This window comes from Alligator mississippiensis, chromosome 5, assembly GCF_030867095.1.
Source record: "Alligator mississippiensis isolate rAllMis1 chromosome 5, rAllMis1, whole genome shotgun sequence".
NCBI lineage: Eukaryota > Metazoa > Chordata > Crocodylia > Alligatoridae > Alligator > Alligator mississippiensis.
Window position 1 is genome coordinate 12,367,754 of NC_081828.1, and position 23,122 is coordinate 12,390,875.

At 42.6% G+C, this 23,122-nt stretch overlaps 1 protein-coding gene across 28 annotated transcripts in view; it reads right to left on the minus strand.

Annotated features, from left to right (window-relative positions):
- Window positions 1-23,122, minus strand: part of DAB1 (DAB adaptor protein 1) — an 830,004-nt gene that overhangs the window by 47,285 nt on the left and 759,597 nt on the right. For 21 of the 28 annotated variants that reach the window (XM_059727867.1, XM_019479247.2, XM_019479246.2 and 18 more), the window contains 5 exons: window positions 20,808-20,939; window positions 20,089-20,208; window positions 19,449-19,487; window positions 17,216-17,281; window positions 11,265-11,324 (listed from right to left, as the gene is read on the minus strand). In XM_059727867.1, the coding sequence (XP_059583850.1) occupies window positions 11,265-11,324; window positions 17,216-17,281; window positions 19,449-19,487; window positions 20,089-20,208; window positions 20,808-20,939 (417 nt within the window). The remainder of the gene's footprint in view (window positions 1-11,264; window positions 11,325-17,215; window positions 17,282-19,448; window positions 19,488-20,088; window positions 20,209-20,807; window positions 20,940-23,122) is intronic. The other 7 variants (XM_059727887.1, XM_059727883.1, XM_059727886.1 and 4 more) reach the window with 4 other exon arrangements.

Consider the following 23,122-nt stretch of genomic DNA (forward strand, 5'->3'; position numbering starts at 1 on the left):
ATGTTTTCTTGTGAAGAACTCTACGGGCTGCAGAAGACTCATAGGCTGCTCTTTATTTACAGCTGAAATAGTGTAGCTGAAAATAGAAACTCTTTTACGCTGAACTTTTTAGAACAATCCCATATGTCAAGCACAGAATTATGACTTTGCTACACAATGCCAAGCAATGGTTCAAAATGCAATAGAAAATGGTGCCATATTTTTTTGTCATGATAGTCAACAGACTCCTGGAGTAATTCTTCTGAACCTGATTGGCTTCTTCCCTATTAAACTGTTTAGGATTTTCCTATAGGGTCTGCATAGTTAATAAGAGCAATTTTAATCCTCTGTCTCTGTACAATCGCATTCTAATTTGTATCAATAGGAAATATGCCAAAACACAGTAGATATTAAAGGGACTTGTGAGATGTGATTCTAAGCGCTAAATACCAAAGTTGTAGGTGCCTGGCCCCCTGGAATGTAATCCATAGCCCTTGGTTATGAGCCTATACTCCCTAGACAGTCGGGCAGCTCAGACTGTGATCCCCAATGAGCCGCACAATAAGGCAGTAGGAAAGACTTTTCTGAACAGGGATGTTATCTTCAGCCCTGCCCCTATATGGTGCATAGGCATCTGACTCAAGGTACCTGCCTCAGGGTTAGTATTCACAGGCCAATACCTCTCTTGGAGCTAGGTGTCTAAGCACAGGCATGGCAGGAAAGCTCCATGTGCCCAGGGCAGTGCCAGCTCATGGCATGCCAAATGCAGCAGCACCATCAGCCACCACTGTGGCAATGGTTGATTTTGTGTCCTGTCCCGCCACCCAGCAAAGGCAGGGCCTGGGGCTGTTGCCCTAGTTGTCCCTCCTCAGTTATGCTACTGTGTCTAAGCGGCTTGAAGAAAGAGCTAACTGAAATCAACTGAAATCACTCCTCTTTTTTTTTTTTAATTTGACAACTAGAGGTAGAGGTAGCACAACCTGTCTACGAGAGCCCCTTTACATACGGGCATTTTTACATGTTCTAGAGGAAGTGAAGGGGGGGGGGGGGGAAGTGTGCTTTAATTAGTGAGCCACACTTATTAAAAGTGCCCAAGTTTCATGTGTATCAGCATCCCATGCTGAAAAATGGCATCAGGGCACTTTGAACTGAAGCTCAGTGAACGAGCTTTAGTTCAAAGCGACTGCTGCCATTTTTCAGCACAGTGAAGCTGATACACATGATGTGGGAGGCTGCTGGAACGTGTTTATTTCTGTACTCTAGCAGACTCAATTTATTGAGTCTGCTCCAATGTGCTGGATTTCCATTCAGCTTTCTGCACACCTCTAGGAGCCTCAAGAGTTCAGGAGTTGGACCATTAGCACCAGGATGTGGGAGAAGTAGATTCTATTCCCTCTTCTCCTTCAGGGGGTTAAAATACACAGCCTCCACTTCCTAGTGCCATGGAGCCTCGGCTGGCCCCGGGTAGCTGGCCGCCCCCTGCCTGGGGGGCAGGCCCTGGTGTGGAGAGCCGTTCGTGGTGGGACCAGAGAGCAGTCAGAAGGGAGCCGCCTCTCACCCGCAGCGCACCGCATGTTCATGAGGAACCTGGTGCCAAATCATTTGTAGCTGAGCAACCTAACCAGGGTCTTGAAACAGTCCCATTTTGTGTGGCATCAATATAAAGAGTTGTTGGGCATGACATAGTAAACTTAACCTGTAACACAGCAAGTGAGAGCACTCCCCAGGGAGAGAGGACTTCTGGGCTCTGATCCCTGTTCAAAGAATTGATTATACATTTTATCCAATGATTGTTAAATGCAAAAAACCCCCCCAAAACCCAAAGAAAACAACACCCCTAAACAACTCCAAACAAAACCCCCACATAAACAGCCTTTGGTGCAGAGACTGGAGCCTTGCCCAAGTAACTGAGGCTACAGCAACTTCAACAGGAGGGCTGAGACTGCTCTGTCAAAGAATAGTGCTTACCTTGTTGGTTATAGCTTGAAGCCTCTCAAGCTAAATCCTGATGGGTTCTCCAACCACTCTTGTCTAGTAGGGCATTACCTCCTCTATCCAGTTTTTTGAACTGAAGTGACAGGTGCCACTGTGTTTTTTGTGTAGAGCCTGACTCTCTAGATGTGCCTTAGAGAGGCCACTGATTTGGTCAGATCCCTCAATTCATGGATCATAATGGGGCTTATGTTAGATGAGTAGTTCCTCTCTGATGAGACTGAGGCAGTTCTGGGCATGGGCTGAGGCTGAACATTAGGGCTAAGTACAGACAATCAAAAATTCTGAGGCTGAATGGGTTCGATCTTTGAAGGTTAGTCTAAACTTCATAGACTGAACTGATAAGCAAGTGAACAGGCATTGACTTTTGATTCTGGAAATGCAGCCATGTGCCTGCAGTAGCCCAGGCCAGAAGCTGGGGGGTGCTAGACTATGCCTCTGCTTGGCTGGTGCAGGCAGCTTGGGTCAAAGCTAGCCCACCCACCCTATAAGGGGAGGCTGTGAGGGTCATGCAAAGCATCATGAGATGCTGGGGGCCTGAGAGTTAACTTGAATCCAGAGGGGTCTGGGACAGATGTTCAATAAATTGATTTAAGTTAAATCAGTGAAGTCTGATACTACATCCACCCAGGTTAATCTTAAACTGGTTTCAACTACTTTGAAAGCAGTTTATGTGGACTGAACTTCTGTTGCGTTACAAATTTGAACTGGTTTCCAGTCACTTTTACTGGTTTATGTGTAATTTCTGTCCCTGGCCTAGGTGCCTAGGGAACTTTACCAGGTAAAACTTAGGCTCTTAAATCCTTTTGTGTACTGGCCAACCCTAAGTTTCTATTGCTCTGCACATTCTATAGTAATTTATGCCATGGCAAAGTGATTTTAAAGGCAGGACCACCTCATTTTGCACAGGTATGCAAATGACCATGCAAAGAGCACAGCAGTGGGGAATAAAAGCCCCTGAGCCTCAATAAGAGGGATGGGAAAACACTTTTTAAATCTTGATGAGTCTTTTGTGAAATTTCCACAATGTGGAAGAATTTAAATCTTGGATAATGTTCAGCATGAATTGATTTGCAATAGTCATTTGGCACATGGAACACACAAGTTGAACAAAATAAATGTGATCGCTGCTGGCATGACAAAATAACCTTCCACACAAGGACATTTTTCCCCCCATCATTGCAATCAGCTGCAGAGTGTGACACTAGATGGAATGCAGATACTTTCTGGAATGTCATCTGTCTACTTTTGAATCCAAAATACGGGAAAAACACATTTAAATAGAATAAGACATGACAGTGCAGTGTAAGCCATCAAATACAAGTAGTGTATAGTGAGATATGCATTAAAAGAGGTCACTTAGCAACACTGCATGAAAACATGAATACTATGACACAAGGCTGACGATACAGGTCGCAAAGGAGATGGTACTCATACACGGACTAGAAACAAATCACTCTAGTGTGGAGAGGCTGTTATAAAATGGCCTCTTGTTACACTGCAAGTCTTACGACTAAAGACATGTGACAGCTACATTTCGCCTTTGGTGCTGAGACTTTACCTTTGAAACGCTGTTAAATATATCTATTATAAACCACTGTTTCTATTAGACCTAACAATGGCCCATTCACAACAGGAGTGAGTAGTCAGCATGCATGTCCACACCGCACTGAAGAACACCAATCCTGACAGAGTTAACATTAGCAACATTTCTAACCCATGGAAGCATTAGAAATTATAGTATGGGCTCATTTCTTTTTTCTTCTTTTTTTACAAAATTAGTTTCAACCAAAACATTACTGAAACTTCCACTACAAAAAAAAGGAACACCTGAATGACAAACTATCCCTTATCCAAATGTAGCTAAAACTAATGACACCTATAAAGTACATTTTTATGTACTACAAAAACAAGGTCCCGCCGCCATCTACATACTGAGTCAGGCACATGACCATGGAAGCAGGTTTCTGTAAATGCAGATAAAAATGCAGTGCTCTGCAAACACAAAAGGCTTACATGCAACTTGTGAAACCTCCCATATGATCACCGGGTAAATGCCGATTACGTGGACAAGCACCCCTGGTGTGCAATGTTAGTAAATACAACTAAACCCTTCAAAGTTAAAATTGGTTGTCATTAGCCTACTAGTTATTTCTACATACCCACTCCCAATACACTCTGATTGCTACAGGTAAGTATAAATGACTTCCTCAGGGCTGTGTCCGAATATGAATTCTCTCCAAAGCTGGACAAATTTATTGCCAGCCACTATAAGCATGCCTCTTCTCCAGGCAGCATTTCCTACTTCTGGGGTTATCTTCCCCTGCTGCATGTCCCCTGTCACCAAAGGGATTATCTGTGTTTGCACTACTACAAATGGCTCTAGGAAGACTGTCGCTACAGGGGTCCCTGTGCTGACTTAATCCCGGAAAAGATACTGCACTGCAAAGCAGAATGAAAGTGCTTGAGATTTTTCCACTGCCTGTTACCTCAGATTGTCACCGATTCCTATGCAAAGCAAGGGTAAAAGCACAGAAATCCGTCTTCAGCTAGTCTAAATGGATGCGGTGGAAGTCTGTTCCCTACACCGGTTGAAGACCTGCCCTTTCCATTTTGATTTGGTCACATTTTCCAACTACCTGCCATGAGGCAAATGAATACTCACAGTGTGAGGCACCAGGAATCGGGCTTTGAATCTTAATATAGCACTAAGATGAGTTGTTTGAAAGCCTTCATAAAATTGTAAGCAGATAGTTTAGACATCTTGATGAGAAGAGTAGGGTTTATTGTGACTTGACTGACAATCTTAGTGAAGGGTATTTACAGTTCGACTCTTGTTGCTAAAAACACCATGACAGGTAGAACCTGATGTGTATGTATAATAGGGAGACTACGGAAAATTATGACAAAAAAGAGCTCATTAAACAGCCCCTACTCCTGGAATGGTTAATTTCAATTGCTGAAATACAATTTCTAGGTGCAGTGCATGCCACTTAAACCATTTGGGGAAAGCTTGATTTGTTTGTTTTGCTCGATGTCCACTTGAAACGGATGCATGGCATGAAGTTTTGTCTAGGAAAGAATGTCGGGGAACAAGAGCAAGATAGCTGGTGGGACTTGAAAAGGAGGAAGCTGGCAGTCTTGAAAGGTATATTTCACAGGGGATTTATCGGGGAACAGCGAAGGAACGGGGAGAGTACGGGACAACGGATCATAATGCTCTATGTTCCTAAACCAATTTTGGTCTCTCAGGGCGTTTTTATGCATGCAAGTGTCACAGTGCCAGGCACTTTGAGAAGCACCTGGTGCTGTGATGCTTTCAGTTGTATAAGCAGTGAAATGCATGTCAGCGCTGAGAAAATGGCTGTAGTGCATTTTTGAACTAAAACACATAGAAGGTGCTTTAGTTGAAAAACACGCTGCTGCTATTTTCTGTGCATTGACGCGCATTTCGCCGCTTGTACAACTGCACATGGTGCAGCACGGTGTGCATCAGCTTGTCTGCGGAGCTGTAGAGCAGTGGATCTACAGTGTGTCGCAGGACAAAAAAGTATGTGTCCAAATGCCCACAGTGTCAGAGAAGGTGACGTGCTTACTGGACACATGGCACAGAATTGGGTACCGAGAGGTTTGCGTTCTCTTACTTGAGGTAGAGACATTCAAACAGTTTGAGGTGGAATCTATGTGGGTTTCTCCAAGCTGCATGGGTTGGATTAGGAGCAAACAGAACACACGTTCCCCTTTGGTAGGGTGCAAGGGGGGGCGGGCATGCCCACACTGACCAGGTTTGGGGCACTCCTGCATGCCTCCCAGCATGCTGAGACTGTTAAGTGCAGCTGAGTGGGAACCACCCCTGATTGGTTGTTAATCACATGTTCTCACCCCCCTGCTGTCACTGCAGACACTCTCCCACGTCCAACCCTAGGCTTCCAGGAGCGCCATGAGTGAGTCACCATGGTACACTCCGTGTGTCCCAGCTTCCAGCCGGGTGTGCCATCGTGACATGCTCCAGGGCTCTCCTGGAAGCCTATGGCTAGAAGTGGGTCCAGTGACAGCAGGGTGTTGGGGGTATGTGCCTGGCAGCCAATCAGTGGCGGCCCAGGCACTCCACAGAACGAAGGATTGTGCTCCTTGGCTGCCGCTGGTGCCGATCTCTGAAGGACCTGATCCTTCCTTCTACCGAGTGTCCTGTCCCCACTGCCCAACGCAAGCCTCTCAGGCTGCTGGGCACATCTTGCTGGAGCTTGGCACCAGCAGCAACTGACAAAACGCACCCAGCAGCCCATGAGGCTTGTGTCGTGCAGCATGGACAGGGGCACTCACTAGAAGGAAGGACTGGACCCCTCAGAGCTCAGCGCCAGTGGCAGCGGAGGGGCCTGATTCTTCCTTCTACAGAGCACCCCTGTCCGCACTGCCCGGCACAAGCCTACTGAGGTGCCGGGCCCATCCTACTCGCTGCTGCTGGTGCCGAGCTCCAAGGGGCCCAATCCTTCTATGAAGCAACCTTGTCTACACCACCTAGTGAAAGCCTCCCTTCCCTGCCCCTAGCCACCTGCCTATATCTGTGTTGGCTTAGATCTGTGACTGCCTTGAGCAGCCAAACACCTGGCAAGTGCTAGCATATCTCCCTGTGGGGGTGGGGAGGGTGGTCTGCCACAAAGGCACCTAGGATGCTGGAGGGCAGTGACCTAACATAAACTGATAGGGGATCTGGTACAGAAGTTTGATAGACCCGTCTAACCTAAGTCGATTAAGTCTGATGCCTCATCAATCCAGGTCTATCTTGGACTGGATTCCACCATTTTTATACCAATCTATGCTTCCCAAACTTCTGTTCTGTTATGGGTGTCGTCTGGTTTTCAGTCACTTATGCTGGTTTATGTGTAATGGCTGTACCTGGCCCTAATGACACTTCTTCTGTCCTACTGTGAGTTTAAGAACATTAGCACTTCTCATAGTGTTTCATTTTCACCATTTTTAATTGGGGCTAATGACACCCAGACCATATAGATGCCATGAGGCTTGATCTTATAAAGCACATTGACAGAAGATTTTGCAAAGGATTTCCATCCCAGCCTCATCCATGTCTCTTACCAGTTTTTTTTTTTGTCATTGTCTTCTTACCTGTCTATCACTCCAGTTGCTAAGCTCTACCTATGTGATCTGGACCAGGTGGATCTGTGATCTGGACCAGCTGGCTCTGCCCATGTGATCTGGACCAGGTGAGGGGGGGGGGGTGGCTCTACCTCTCTTCATTATTTTAAGCACCGACCTCATGGCAGAGAGGCAGGGACTAGAGCTGTCACTCTCTGAGTTGGCCAGTGATGCTTTTTAAATTGGTTGGTTAGCCTTAAACAACACCTGCCCTGATTGGACCTGGAAGGTGTGGTCAGAAAAGTTTATTTAAGAGCTCCCTTCTTCCTGGAGGAGCCATTTTTTCGGGGGTGGGGGATGACATGTGAGTAGCTGACCAGGCAGAGAGATGGGGATCTCTCTGGAAACTCACTGACACACCATGAACTTCCTGCCTGCAGAGGAAAGCTCAACCAGCCTCTAGATCGTACTTGTGAAGCACTTACCTGAAACCTATCTCGATATATAGCTTACTGTGATATAGATGCGTGCTTAATGGCTACTTAGCCACCCTGTTTGCTCTAAGGTTTTCTTTGATTCTTCTTTAACCTGTACCATTCCCCAAGCCTTCCCTCTTTAACCAATAAAGTTCTTCACTATACATAGCGTGGTGGACTGGCTGGGAGAGGGACTGGGCTATGTCTTGGTGCCCCCTTGCTCTAACTGACTAAGGGAAGCTACTTTTTGTGTTTCAGGCTAAAGGAAGCACCCCGATTTTTCACAGTGGGTTAAGTACCCTCAAGGTCTACAAGGCCTGTGTACCTCAGGGGGCACAGGGCCAAAGACAGACTAGATCCCCAGGTGGTGGCAAGAGTACCCCCAGGCTGGTGGGTGTGCTCTGGGAAGGGGGATGGCCAGATGTGAGGCACACCTGGGGGAGGCACTTGGAGCTTGGTAGGTGGTCAGGCGCAGTGAGGTGGATGGCTCAGCACAAGAGCCCCCGCTACTGGCCTGCCACAGATGTTACTGAAGTATTATCATAGCATATTGTTTTATTATGGTTGTCTCAAAGTCTAAACAACAATAATTAATTAAGCTTTATGAAACCACCATCAGGTTGTCATCATAATCCTTGTTCAGCTAGGATGACAAATGTATAGCAATCCAAATTACATATTGATGAGATTTAGGTTCACTAAAGTGCCTACATGAATTAAAAAAACATGACTCATGCACTTATCTCACTTTTGAAAACTTTACCTTACGGGACTTGTATAAGGTCACACAGAACTGTCTGAAGCAAAACTGAACAAACCAAGGGAGATGTGCCTTTCAATCACATGTTCTCACAATCACTGCTTTTCACATAAATAACCACAATAGAGAAAAACTATTGGAGTTTGGAAATAAATTGTCGTCTAGATTATCTAGCCAATCCAATTGGAGGCAGCAAAATCTACTGTATTTTTATGGAGTGATGTGTATAAAGTCATGAGGGAATCCACAATGCCAAAAAACCTATGAGAAGCCAGAAGTATTCTTCTCTTTCCGCCTTTAAGAAATTAATGGAAGCAAGGTCTACTAATAAAGAGTGTCCTTGTATGTCTAAATCAGGTATAGGCTGCTCACTAATGTAGGCACAAATTGAATTTTAGAGGTTTATATAATAGGGACAGCAATAAATTGAAAAAAAAATGATAGCAAGTGTCTCAATGACAAAGAGTCTTGCATGCAGAAGGATGAGTAATAAAACCAGATGGGAAGTTGAATATTACATAAATTTAACAACTGCTTCAGTTTTCCATTTTATATACCAATAGAAAGGTGAGACACGATCACAGCTGCTTATACTCAGTTAATGCCTCTTTTTTCCTTCTTTCCCACTTTAAGGTAAAGTATGCAGTAGCACTGTGGTTGTGGGGGTTTAATCATTTCTAATTTTAGTGAAACAAATTTTAGAACTAACTTCACAAAGATGAGAACAGAGGTACAGTAAAAGCTCTGTTATCTGGCATCCCCTGGGAACGGGGGATGCTGGATAACAAAAATGCTGGTTAATTGAGCGGCCCTGGCCGCCGCTTCTCACGCTGCGTCTGGGGCATCCCTCTGCCCCTCCCGCAGCATCGCTGCCGACAGGGAGGTGGGTCCTGCACAGCCTGTTATGCCCCCAGGCCATGGGGGGTTGGCAGCACAGGCTGCTTTGCTCAGAGAAACCAGGAGTGCCACAGTGGGCACTTCCAGTTTCGCTTTATCTTACAAGCCAGCATGCCGGTTAGAGGAGCATGCCGGCTTGTAAGATGCCGGATAACAGAATTTTACTGTACATCAATTCTACAAGCTGACGCTAGAGACCAGCATGTTAATAAAATCAAGCTCTTTACCAGAGCTGTCTAAATGCGCAGGTGTTTGCAAACATACTAGCAACTATATTGTACATTCTTTCACATAACTGGTACCCAAAGCAGAATCTCACCATGAAACCTGAAATGCCACCAATAGGCCAAAAGAGTGTACCAGCGTTGTCCTAATTAGAAACGTTCACAGAGGACACTCCAGCACTGTACTCCGAAAATTTATAGCTATTTCTTGCCCACCACCACCTTAATTAATTATGCAGCCTGAGCTGTCTTACCGTAATTTGCTTCGCAACAAGCTGATCTCTCACTCCCCCTAGTGAACTATTATGAAATGTTTAAGGTGAGCTTTATTTTTGATTGTTGTACATACCAATGCAGTCTGGGGTACTGAAAATATCACTACTGTGTTAGTACATCCCTGTGCCCAAGCTTCTCAGTAGTGCTCAGATACAGTACTTACTGTACCTGAGCTAGCTCAGTTACGTCTATGCTACCACACATCCACTTCCTCTCGAATATGTAGATTCTCCTATGCTTACACAATAAACACGACTGGTTTTCCTTGGTTTTTCTATACTCTTGCAAACTCTTATTCAAAACACTTTTTCCACCAAGCCTGCAAGAGTAAACTATTTTGCAGGCTTTTAATGTCCAAGTATAAATGCAAATCAAACCAATGCAAGCCTTACTTCAGCACAAACAAAATCTTATTAAAGCCTCTGTCTTCCAGTGCCTCTTAATTATGTTTCCCTAGCCTCTGCTACATTAATTTAGGGAAAAGTGTGACAATTCTCCACTACCTTGCACTGTATTCACTTAGGGAAAGATAATGTTGAAAGATATCATTTTGATTTGGTAGCATTTTATAACCATGGGTGCAACTGCTCGACTAACCATAAGACTAAGGAGCAATGAGTCAATGCACTTACTTCATTGTGCAAATAGAAGTAAAGGATTTTGCTAGTAAAAACCATGAAAGAAATGTGCTATATATACAGCAATGATTCTCTCGTTTGGGGTATTTGTTGAGCAAGGGCCTTGACTATTTCCTTTTTTGGAGTTGCATACAGTTGCCCAAACCAGTGACAATTACACATATCTCTACACTACAATTATATAGTGGTTATAATGTTAAGTTGCTGCAGAGGTTAGTTTTATTGGAAAAATAATTGCTTTTCTGGCCTAAATTTTAAGTGGAATTTTCTCTGGCTTTTCAATTTAAAGAACTGTAATTTTTATGCAAATTCCTGATGTTTTATCTCTGTCTAATTTGAAGCTGCTTGTGTATGCTTTGCACATCAGCATATTGTATTTGCTAAGGATGATTCTGAAAGGGCTGCAGATGTTGCATCTGCAGTGTCACCACAGGAGACAGAGGGAAAGAGTTCTGTGGATGCTCATCATGCCTCTTCCTAATGCTAATTTGTGCTTAAATTCCACTCTTGCCAGTATCTGCATCCACTGCTGTCCTTCATTTCGTGAAAACTTTCATACACTGTACAGTTTGAATTATAAATATGGAAGAAGGAAATGCAGTCCCCACCCATTTAGCATGGACCAATGCACAGGAGCTACACAAGTATGTTGAATTACAAGTTGTGAGTTTTGGTTAGGAGGAAAAGTGTGAACACAGATGAAAATGGTAGAGGGAATTTAGATGTTTGAATGAGGTGGACTTCAGCAAATTAGTACATATTAAGGATCCCATAACAAAAGGCTCAACAAGGCATCCTGGTGGATTTGAACTGGTCAGTGAACACTGTGATATTATAAGAAATATCCCATATGATACAAAAATTGTGTACACCAAAGCAGATGTGCAACATACCATCTCAGCTGCATATAAACAGGAAAAATACTTACACTTACAGGTTGACTTTTTGGCACATCATAAACACCTTCCTTTTTTTGGCTGGTAGGAACCTGTAATGGTAAATCAAAAACAGTCATCATTCAAGTAGGAGTTTGGAAAACTTCAAATTTATAGCCGTAGTTTAACTTCAGAACACGACTTCATCACTTTCATGAATGAACTCAAGGAAGATCCCTTTTAATTCAGGAGATAATATTAAATGGAGATGACCCCAAGGAGAAAAACACTGAATCTCAATTTTCACAACCCTAATTTCACTGTTGTTCAGAAATGAGGTTTTCATTTTGCCCATGATAGAGATAATGTGGTCTGGTATAAACTTTCATGAAGTCAATGGACATCTGGATCCCACTCCTATATAACAAATGGTTTTGTTTTTCTTTTTTTCTGAAGGGGTGGCCGGTGCAATGCAGGGGCTATACTTGGGCAGTGGGGCCCTTTTCCTTTATTGCTGACTTCAGAAATATAGCTATCTTTGTGGGAGAAGAAAATTTGACCTGCACCAGCACTGTCTCCTTCTTTCACATCATTTAATGTTAGTCAACAAAAGTAATAGCTCATAATAAGGGGCAGGCTGGTCTTCCACTTCTATATACTATTTGACCTAGTACTTAACAGCTATAATTCAGGAGCTGTTGTCCTCTCAGGTCTCATACAAACATTCAGTTTCCCCTTGGAGAGTCACTGTTCTCCCAGGAGGAGCCATGAGTACACAGATGTTCAGGCTTTTTCTCTCAGGGTAAAAATGGCTGCTCCAGGAAAAATATAACCTAATGCTTAACAGTGAAACAGTGCTTGCTGTAAATATACCAGTACTAGTACTACCTTTTCAATAAACTGGGTTTATTGAACAGTGTAAGGGGGTTAGAGTTTAAAAATTAATCAATTTAATTAATCTACTAGATAAATTAATTCTCACAAATTAATGAGAAATCTTGCATACAGGAGATATGGGAGACCCTAAGATACTGAAATTATAGTGGATTAAGCTCACAATTTTCTGATAAATTCATAGGAGGATTCATCTCTCATAGATTTAATAGATTTCATAGACATTAGGGCTGGAAGGGACCTTGAAGATCATCAAGTCCAGCCCCCTGCCCCAGGGGCAGGAAGTCAGCTAGGGTCAAAGGATCCCAGCAAGATAAGCATCCAAGCGTTTCTTAAATGAGTCCAGAGTAGGTGCCTGCACCACTTCTGGAGGGAGGCTATTCCAGGTCTTGGGGGCTTGGACTGTAAAGAAATTTTTCCTTTTGTCTAGCCTATCTAATGAGCTGTAGCACAGTCTCCAATTCTGAATAGTCTAAGAGGATGGCAACTTCAACCATTCTTATTTTTGGAATGCCAACATTTTAATGTAATACTTTCATTTTTCAAGGTACACCACTCATCTTACTTAACTAAGGATACACGTGAGGAAAAATTCCAAAAATACCCAGGGATTTAGGAGCACAAGTTCCTTTGAGAGTGAATGAAACCTCAGAGAGAGCAGGAAAGAAGCCGGACTGGAAGAAACCTCCAGAGGTCATTTTGCCCAACCCCTTGCCTGAGGCAGGATCATTCCTATCCAAACTACATTATACAAATCCATTGTCTAACTATTAGGAAAACTACAGTCCCCCCAGTCATCACCTGACACAGCTTTCAGATTTGTGCTCCTAAATTTTCCTAGAGGCCTTTTAAGGTCTCCTCCCCCATTCATATCTCAAGAATGACCAAGGATAAGCATTTTTCATAGTTCTCTCAAAGTGCCCTCTTCTCATAACCCACAACAATAATCCAACATATTCGAAGTGTAAAACTGGTAACGGTAGAGCAATTCTTTGTCAATTGAACTGACAACGCTTCCATCTAGGCACACTGGTAAGTCACAGTGTAAGATCAGAAGCCAAGAATCCTTATTTAATAAGTTGCTTTTAATTTTGTTCTTCCTTGAAAGAAGTACAAATAGTACCAGAGAGAGAAGACCATCTTTATTAAGGCATTTCTCGTTAATGAAAACCAATGCTGCCTATCATTACTTCTTATTTTACTGACTTCCATAACGAGGTTATTTGATTAAGTAAAGGCTGCATATATCAATTATTGAGGCCTGAGGTGTACTGCACTCAACTCTGTGTTCTCATCATACACTGCTCATTTAAAAAAAAAGACTGGTGACGGGGGGGAGAGAATTCAATCTTCACTGCTTTTGAGGGAGAAAATTATCCACTTAAACACCACCCACTTAAACTCTTCCAGGAATCACAAATGGCATTGCACACCTGCTCAGCAGCCTCCAGCTCATCATATATTTTAAAAGAAACAATGGTGTCTATGTACTGCATCATTATCCTACTCTTGTACCCCTGCTTTAGAACATTTCTACTATTTGTCCTTTCTTCCTCATCTCCATTGTCAACACCCAGCTCTATACCTCAGGCATCCTTTGCCATAAATAGAACCAATTCTTCCTTTCTGGCCTCCCTTATTCAAGTTCTCCTCCTGATCCTGATGCTTACAGTAATGATGGTTGGGTCATGGTTGACATTGAAGTTCAGATTCCACGTACTCTTAGCTCAAGGCTCTGAAGAGCGCAGGGCTAGCCTCTAACTCAGCTTTCTGATACTACGAACACAACTTTAATGAAAATATCATGGTAATCTTAACAAAAATATAAAAGTACGGACATTCACAACTTTAAGAAATTTTCCATTTTTCTAAAAAATAAAAGTGCGTGTGAGGGGGCACTGTTTTATCAGAAATTCTTGTCACATGAAATATTGCAACTGGTTTAACCTGTGCTTCTGGACCTTTATTAATATTGTCCCTAATGTCTGAAACAGTGTCCTCTTTACATTTTCCCTCTCTTCCTTTTCCAAGTCTTTGCACATTTTCCATCACTCTTCTCCACCCTGGTACTATTATTCAGTTCTATCTTTGATATAATTCAAGACAAACATTATCGCGTTTGTCTCGTATCGTGATACAGCACTATCTGAGCTCCTGCAGGGAATATTTTCCAAGTATTACTTTTCCCTTTTCACTTTATTTCTGTTGTCTTCCCTTTGCCGTCTCCTATCATCTACCCCCGTATTTCAGTGTATATCTTAATAAGGAATCTAAACTCCTTAGAATAGGGACTGTGCCCTCTTCTTTGGCTCCAAAGTACAATAAACACCAATGGTCCCAAATAAAATTAAAAAATACATAATAAAAAAAAATAGCACATTAGAAACCACACCAACACAAAAACAGATGTCATAAGAGCATGTTATGAGAAGTCCACTACAGAGTGGGAGGATTGGCACATGCTTGTCGGTCTTATTCCACACAACTAGTAGATTAGAAATACCATGAGAGGTGAAACAGAGTAGACAGAACAAGCAGACTCAGAAACTTTGAAATAATATATCAGAGAAAGAAAATTAATAGAATAGGGGAAGGCTCATGCACAGTGATATTAAACAACAGAACTGCAATAGTCACGTTTAATATTCATGTTCCATCTTTAATCAAGTGCTAGGCAGGAACCTGCTCACTCCTGGGGGTACAGTCTTGGCACACCAGCTTACCAAAGAAAACCAAAGTAAAGGTGTGGCTATGAATATCACAGACTGTGTAAGAGACAAGATACTTCTTACTGGGGGGGCAGATAGAATAAAAATGACCCAAAGTTAAGACATCACTAGGTTAACACATCGCTGTGGTCTATGTGGTATTTATATAGCTATTCAGGGATAATAAGGGTGTGCCATTTCAGAGTTTGGAAATGGAAGTTACTGAGGAGCTTGTATAAGAATGTGCAGGAATAATAAATATTTGGAGCTAGAAACAGTTGGGAAAGAAGAAAGGAAATGGCTAATATTAGTAATAATAGTAGACCGGTGAGTTCTGAGTTAGCCAAGACCACGTAGGAGAAACAGCTTTCTCCAGTAATCCAAGTGTAAGATCTAAGAAGTGGGATATCAAGATTTATAGCAACAAGGGAAATCATAAAACGCAATGATATTAGAGTGCCAGTGGCCATGGGCAAAACTATTGTAGTGATACTTCAATCATTGTCAGCTGCAATAGATAACTAAATAAGATTCATAGTTAGCTAATCTCAGAATTTGCTGTATTCAAGGTAGCACTTGCAGTAAATAGTGAAGTATAAGGGAACATTTCATCTGTTGAGGTTATTGAATACATTTATCAGAAGTAAAAAAAAACCTCACTACTTCCTCGCATGCCCTGTGGACGGTAGTGCTTAACTATGCCCTGATGCTGTTGAATGAAGCCATGAGCAACTCACTGGTGACTTACATAGAGGTGGAGGCAGCTCTTTTAGATAAGCCAAGTGATTATCGCCTATTAACCATCCTCTTTTTCCATTTCATTATCATCTTGTAACTGCTATCCTTTTCCACTCACATTCTCTAGACCAATTTCTCCAAATGTTGAGTATGGTCTTGTTTCTGTCCCTTCTGGAATGGAAACTGCTCTTGGTATCTCTGAGGCTTCTTCTTCCTCATTCTTCTTGACCTCAGAGCCATATCAGCCACCCTCAACCTCTCTTCGTGACCTATAGGCTCTCCCGCTTTGATGACCACGTTAAAAAGCCTTTTGACTACATTTATTTGACAGTGGAGTTAACACGTGAGCATAGGCGATGCATAGGGGGTGCATGGGGGAGCACATGTCCCCCTGAGATTGGCAGCTGCCAAAGCTGCCACCGGCTTCTGCAGGCAATCACTGCTCACCACCTGCTGCCCCCCTCCTTGCCACCACTGTGGCCGGCAGCATTTGTGGGCAGTCTCCACTTGCCGCTTGCCAACCCCACCGGTCCCACCACCAACACCACCACTGGCTGCGGGCGGTCCCCACTTTCCATTATGGTGCCCCTCCAGTCTTAGGAGGCACCAGTTGTTCATGAATGTGGGCACAATCATGTCAATTAAGCAATTGTTTTTTATGTGGTTGCTTTCCTAAAGTGGAACTATGCTTTCAGCAGCATGTGCCAGCTCATCTCCAACCGGAAAACACTATGGGCATTTTTACACATGTTCCAGGGCTTGGGAGGGGGAGCGCTTGAATTAAAGCAGCTCCAAGACCTGCTCTAATTAAAGCTCCCACAGTGTCTCAAAGCACAGAATCCCTGCACTTCAAAATACTGGCGGGGGTGTTTTAACTAACGCTCATTGAAGGAGCATTAGTTAAAGTACCCTCACCACCATTTTGAAGTGCATGGACACTAATACACAAGACACAGAGGCTGCTGGAGTCATGCTAATTAACATTAACTCGAGCTGTGATTATAGTGCATCGGAACAGCCTCCCCACATGTCTATGGGCACCCTATGTATGCAGGAAAATATGGGTATCTTCAGTGGCTTAGCAGGCCTTGGACTAGCTGCCTAGTTACCATGTTTTAATTATCATTTGAAAATCAACAAAGATCAAGGAGTTTAAATAAACCAGAGATTAATGCACTTAATGATCAAATTAGAAGATTTACAGGACACTAATTCCCAGCCACTTACTTGCTTTTCCTTCTCTTCCCCCTTTTACTTCTTTGTCTTCTGGCCTAAATACCATCCTAAACACTTGACTTGGATATAGCTGGAGTTTCACAGCATTTACTATCCTACTTCTTCAAAGAACAATTAAAGAAGCTTCACAAAAAAAGGAAAAAAAAAGAGGAAGCATCTGTTTAATGGGTGGTATGGCATACACAATGTTTAGGGCCCCACATAATTGATAAAGTTGATACATCTTGAGAAGGCTGAAAAGAGAAATGAATGAATAGAGTAGTCATGCTGAGACTGGGGAAATTATTTATTTAGCTTGACTGAGGATGGAATTTCAGACATTTGTGTGATGAATGAAAACTAATAAAAGTGAATTTCAGCATATGAAATGTGCTTGGCTAAATGTTTGCATGGGGTGCGATGGAAACAAATAGGTAGCAATTTTATACCTGGTAAATGTTTTCTTCTGTTTCAGGCTCACGGATTGGCTCATGTCCAGCCTCAAACACAATGTACTATTACATCAGCAGCCAAAGAGGAAGGAGGAAAGATGAAACAGAAAGGAAAAAAGGCAATTTGGAATTCCAGATTAAAAAAAAAAAAAAAGCAGGCAGGGCATCACAGAAACAAGTTCAAAGTATAGGTTGGCACAAGGATATCTGGCTTGCTGGAAAGCACAGAGTTATGTTGTTTTATTTTTAATGAAAGAGCAATAAAGCAGACCTGATACTCCTTTAATGATCATTAGATGAACTTCCTGTGGCATTTGCACTAGGGATACAGCCTGAGGCCCAATTTTGATCCTACTCAGATCAGTGAAATTTTGCCAGAAACTTCACTGGGCGAGAGACCTCTGGCTGCATAATCATTAGTTTTCCACACGTGTTTTAGCTGTAAGTAAAACAGCTAGTCCCAAATTTGGAGAACAAGTTGGTGTTTAACTAACCAGTTTCACAGTAGCAGTCTGCCACTTCACCTAACTTCTTTAGCTTAAGTGTTTTCAAAACACCATTCTTGGCCAAGTTCTCCAAAAGTGAACAGTGACTTGTGATGGTGCAATTGGAGTGCCTCAGGTGAGTCGCCTAAAGCGGGGCAGATTTTCACAAACACTTGAACACATGCTCCATGCATCCAGCTGTTGGAAAGGGTTTCAAGTCAACGTGCTGAAATGGAGACCTACAAAATCTCGAGTTATTCTTGGAAACTGCAATTAGCTGCAATTGTAGAATCAGGTCATGCAATTAGAATCTTTTTTTTTCAACAAGAGAAAAATAACCTGGGACCAACTACGGTTAAATTGCTCCCAAGAGTTTCTCCGAGGAGACTGAGCAGCTGTACGTTTTCCCCTGGCTTAGCTCCTCCTGGGGACTGGAAGGAGTGGAGCCAGGGGAAAGGCTCCCATGCCTGAGGCTGAAGTCACCCTGCTCTGGAGAAGGCATGGGGGTAGTTGTTCCCACTCCTCTGTAGACCTGCCAGCTACGCCCTGCCTGCTTCTCATTGCAGAGGTCCTGGTGTGAGAAGCTGGCAGGAGCTTTGTTAAATCCTCTGCTTGGCTTTGGACTGGAGGGAAGGGAGAGGGCAGGGAACTGGGATCAGGGAGGCTCTCACTTGGGTAGTAGGGCACAGCTCCATGTTCTCCTACACCAGTCTCAGGTGTGTGGAGCAAGTGGGGTCTTTGCCCCACTGCTTCATCCCCTCGATTCCCCAATACCAAAAGCCAAGTAGAGGGAGCAGTGCTGTGAGACTCTGGCCTGCTTCTTACCCCGGTGTCCCCAAAGTGAGAAGCAGGCAGGGGGGTTGTACTGCTGCACCCTCTGCCCCACTTCTTTAGACCGGGAGCAGAGTGCAGGAGCAGCTGCTCTGGGCATGGGCTTTGCCACGCTGCTCCCCTTCCCTCCTGGATGGGTCCAGGAGGGGAAGGGAACAGCAAGGCACAGCTCCCAGCCCCTTCCCCAAGCCAGTGCTCCCTCTGCCCTGCTCCCAGATATATGGAGCAGAGTGGAGGAACCTGCTGCCCCCAGTTTCCAAGACCCTGGTTGGGGCTGATGCAAAAAGTTATTTCCACTGCTCCATTTCCCCCATTGAAGACCAGGGGGAATAGACCAGGCACTGCCCCCTTTGCCTGCCCTAGCCTGGGGTCACCTGAGAAGGCATGGAGAGCAGGGCAGAGGGGGCAGCTGCGGACTGGGCATTTGTACTGCTCCCTCTCCCAGAATTTGTACCTGTACCAATGAATGACTGCTCATGGCCTAGGTTATTGTAGTCAATTCGATACAGTTTTTTTCTGGCACAAGTATTGAGTGTCCAGATGAAATTCTGGGCCCATAAAAGTCAACAGCAAAGCTCCCACTCCCTCTTTAGTTTTCAAAGTAAGTTGTTTTGTTAGTTTTCTTTTAAGAAATAATGAGAGCGCTCTGTGGGAAAACTCTATTTCAAGTTTTAGCCTACATTTTGAACAAGCACTTAAGCTTTCCTTCCTATGTTGTAATATTAGCATTATTACTTAGAGCTTTTCTCTAGTAAATATTTTGCTTTATGTTGACGTTTTTATAGCTCCTTTTAAATTGATATCTCAATAAACTTTTGCAACACCTTGTTACAAGGTTTGGCTGTGTTTGAAAATAAAAGAATGTATTTGCAATCATTTCTGAACCTCTGAGTCTGTAAAGCTTCAGAAATTACCTGGTATACAGGATCTTCTACATCTTCTTCCAAAATTGTCTACAACAAAGTAAGAGGACAGGCAGTAAAAGCAAAGAGCATAAACAGCACAGAAATGAGAATTGTAGTCAGTAGTTAAAGGACAGCAAAAAAAATCGGTTCATTATACAGGAAAAATTGATTTTTTCTTTTTTAGTTTATAGATACTGTTGGCATTATTGTACAGGATAACTTTTAATCAAAGTTGCAACATGTTTGATTTCATTTAAACAGACGCATTTAGAAGCAAATTCAATCTGCACTAAAATTAGTAGTCGCTCTTAAAACTGACCTACCACACATTGATTTTCACTAAAATTTGCATACTGAATTTGAAGGAATACTTTTCAAAGGAAATGAGTGGATCGTTTCAGCATACTGAGGTTCTCGTCTTACGCAGTTATATGGTTTTCATCAGTGTTTTAATCCTACTTCTGAGAGATAGCTGCTAACTTCATATTTGTCCGTATTGAGAATGATTCGGAAGGGTGCTAAGTACTCTCCAACACCCATTGAAGATAACAGGTGTTGAAAATGCTAACCATCTCCCTGAGGTGTTTTGGAGAAATGCAACTCTCAGACCCACACTTTTTCTTCGGCATAGTTCAACTCCTCTAGGTACCTGGTACACTGCTTGTTCACACTGCTTGTCCTTTTGTGCCTTTTTTTCCATTTCTTCCCTTTGTTTCAATTCATAAATGAGCTGAAACAGGTCTCGCAAGTCCAGAATTACAGGTTCAGCCTATTGAAGCAAAAAAGTAGGTTTTAATAAAGGAAAGTGGCCTTTTTTCTGTCCTGTTGATAGAGCAGTTATATCTATCTTTAAAGGGAAGGAACTTCACACTGAATTAATTTCTACCTTGTTTATATTAGTTTAGCAAATTGCATCCAGGCGAAGGTTCATTTCTATAAAACTAATTATATTTGCAGATTAATGATAATTATGATTATGAGTATAAAAGAAATTGCTTATATTTATTAGTGGTTTCTAATACAATGAAATTAGGGTAGACTTTATGCAAAGTAGCTATTTGGTTTCTATCATTTTCGGTTTAAATGAGTCTATGAACATAACTAAACTTATTTGTATTCAGTCTATGGATTGAGTTTAATTAGAAAAGAAAATAATTAGTAATTAGAAAGAATACATCAAGAAAAATTGAGAAGGGTATAGTACATTCCCTTCTTCCCAGTAATCTGGTAATCTGCCATGTAAGAACATCTATGCAGACACTTCTGTTAGCATAATATATTGCACAATGTGCTTTTGAACAGCAAGATTATAGACATAACTTTCAAATCGAGTTAAACTATAGAAAATTACAATGATCTGATACTTACTGCCTGGGCTGTTTTTATTGCCACAAATCTGTGATTTCCCTCTTTTCCACACACATATCCAAATGCTCGGTGGTCTGTGATATCCTTTGCAATATATGAAATTTCATGAACTGCATGATGGTGCTGGAGTAGCTATTAAAAAAAGCACAATAAGATACATCTATCAAAACATTCCATTTAAGCTATAATTTTATTTTCATCGAGACATACATTTTACCTATTATTTGATATACCTATTGAATTGAAAACACCTGGTGTCAAAATGAGTAATTGTGTTTGAAAAGTGCTCTCTTTAGGCCTGGTATTTTTAAATTCTTTAACCAAAATAAGATTTGCTTTAATGTTTTGAATAAATGTTTCTTCCAATACCTTATGATGAAACATACTACATTATCTTTATTGGATTATCATCTAGTTGCTTTGTATAAAAGCACTCTAAGTACTAAATTCTTAAGATTTAGAAAATGAAAAGTAGCATGTCACTATTAACTATATCAGTTTTGACCTGCAGCTGCTTGTTGGATTCATGAAGGATGAAACTTGTGCCAGTATTGGCAAACCTTTTACCTACCCAATCGGAACAGGATCAGACTACAAATAGTATCTGGGGAATTTTATTTAGGGTAATACCAAAACTTAAAAAAATATTTCCCCCCAAAAAGCTCATGAATATGGAATTTTTCCTACTGAAATGCCCCCTATTCACATTATATTTATGAATCCCTCTTTGTTTTTTTTAAAGGCTTAATTTCACTCAAAATACATTTTTGGTTTGAAAATGAATTGTTTTTAGTTGAAAATAGCCCACTTTTATTTGGAAAATTTGTGGGTAACTTTGAAATTGAAGAATTGTGAACATTTTTAATACTTACGTTAATTTTAATACAGATTTAATATCTATATCTTGTTTAACATCCTTCTTAAATAAAAAAAAAAGACTTTTAAACCCAGTTACAGAAGGTACGTAAAGATACAAGCAATTGTCTTCTTGTACCAAAAATCACACAAACCTTTCGACCATAAAATGTTCTGTGCATCAAGCTAAAAGTACAGATGTATAGGTCATTTTAGCTCAACTATTTAAAGTGACCAGCAGCTGTACTAATATTGACCCCTTAAGTATAAATCAGGAAGAGCCAAAGTTTGCAACAACTGATCAGTAGGGCTGTGTGAAATTTTGCTGGCCGTTTCGATTCAGCACTGTTTCGATTCATTTTGAGCTCGAAACAGTGAAATCAAATTGAAATAAAGAGCTTTGAAACGGCCTCGAAACATAATGAGGCTATTTGAAACATTTCAAAAGTTTCAAAATGTTTCAAGTTTCGAAGCAGCCAGCAACCAGGTAGTGGGAGACATGGGAGAACCAGGGCTGCACTCCCAGTGGCTCTGCAGCCCTATGTGGCTCAGCCAGGAGCGCAGCTCTGGCTCTCCCCACCTCCTGCACCCAGGCTGCTGGAAGCCAATCACAGCACAGGGGACTGCCCAGTGCTGCAATCAGGCTGGGGAAGGGAATTGAACCCAATCGCTCAGTTCCCTTCCCCAGCCCTACAATTGAGCTGGGGAAGGCAACTCAACCCAGCTGAGCTGAGTTCCCCTCCCCAGCGCTATACTCGTGAGTTCCTTTCCCCAGCCCGATCCTAGTGCTCGGGAAGGGAGCTCAGCCCAGATGGGCTGAGTTCTTTTCCATAGCCTGATCATAGCACTGGGGAGAGGAACCCAGCCCAGTCCTAGCGCTGGGGATGGGAACTCAGCTCAGCTGGGCCGAGTTGCCTTCCACAGCTCAGATTGCAGTGCTGGGGAGGGGGACTGAGCCATCGGGCTCAGTTCCCCTCCCCAGCTCCCCGGTCCCAGGTGGCAGCACCCGGCTTCCCTCCCACATCTCGCAGGCAGATCAGGGGCCTGCAGCCCCCAGAGGACTGGCACAGCCACCACAGCCCTCTCAGGTGTGTGGACCCCCTTCTGCCTGCCGGACGAGAGAGGCTGTTTCGAGTTTCCCCATTATAGTGTAAGGGCGAAACACCAAAACAGCGTCGAAACAGTGTCACTGTTTCAATGAAACAAAATGGAACAGTGGTTTCAAATCAAAATGAAATTCTAAATGAAATGCTGTTCCATCGGGGAGTTGTTCAATACCCTGGTTTACATCAGTTACTCTCAGGACATCATCCATCAGGGTAGAAAATTAGTTTATGTTAGAGCTGACCAGGAAGTAGAGTAAAATTTGTTTTCGGGAAGAAGTCAAGTCAATGAAATGGAAACTTCTTCCAGGAACATGACAATTTCAACAGCATTTTCATCAGCTCCTCAACTTCAGA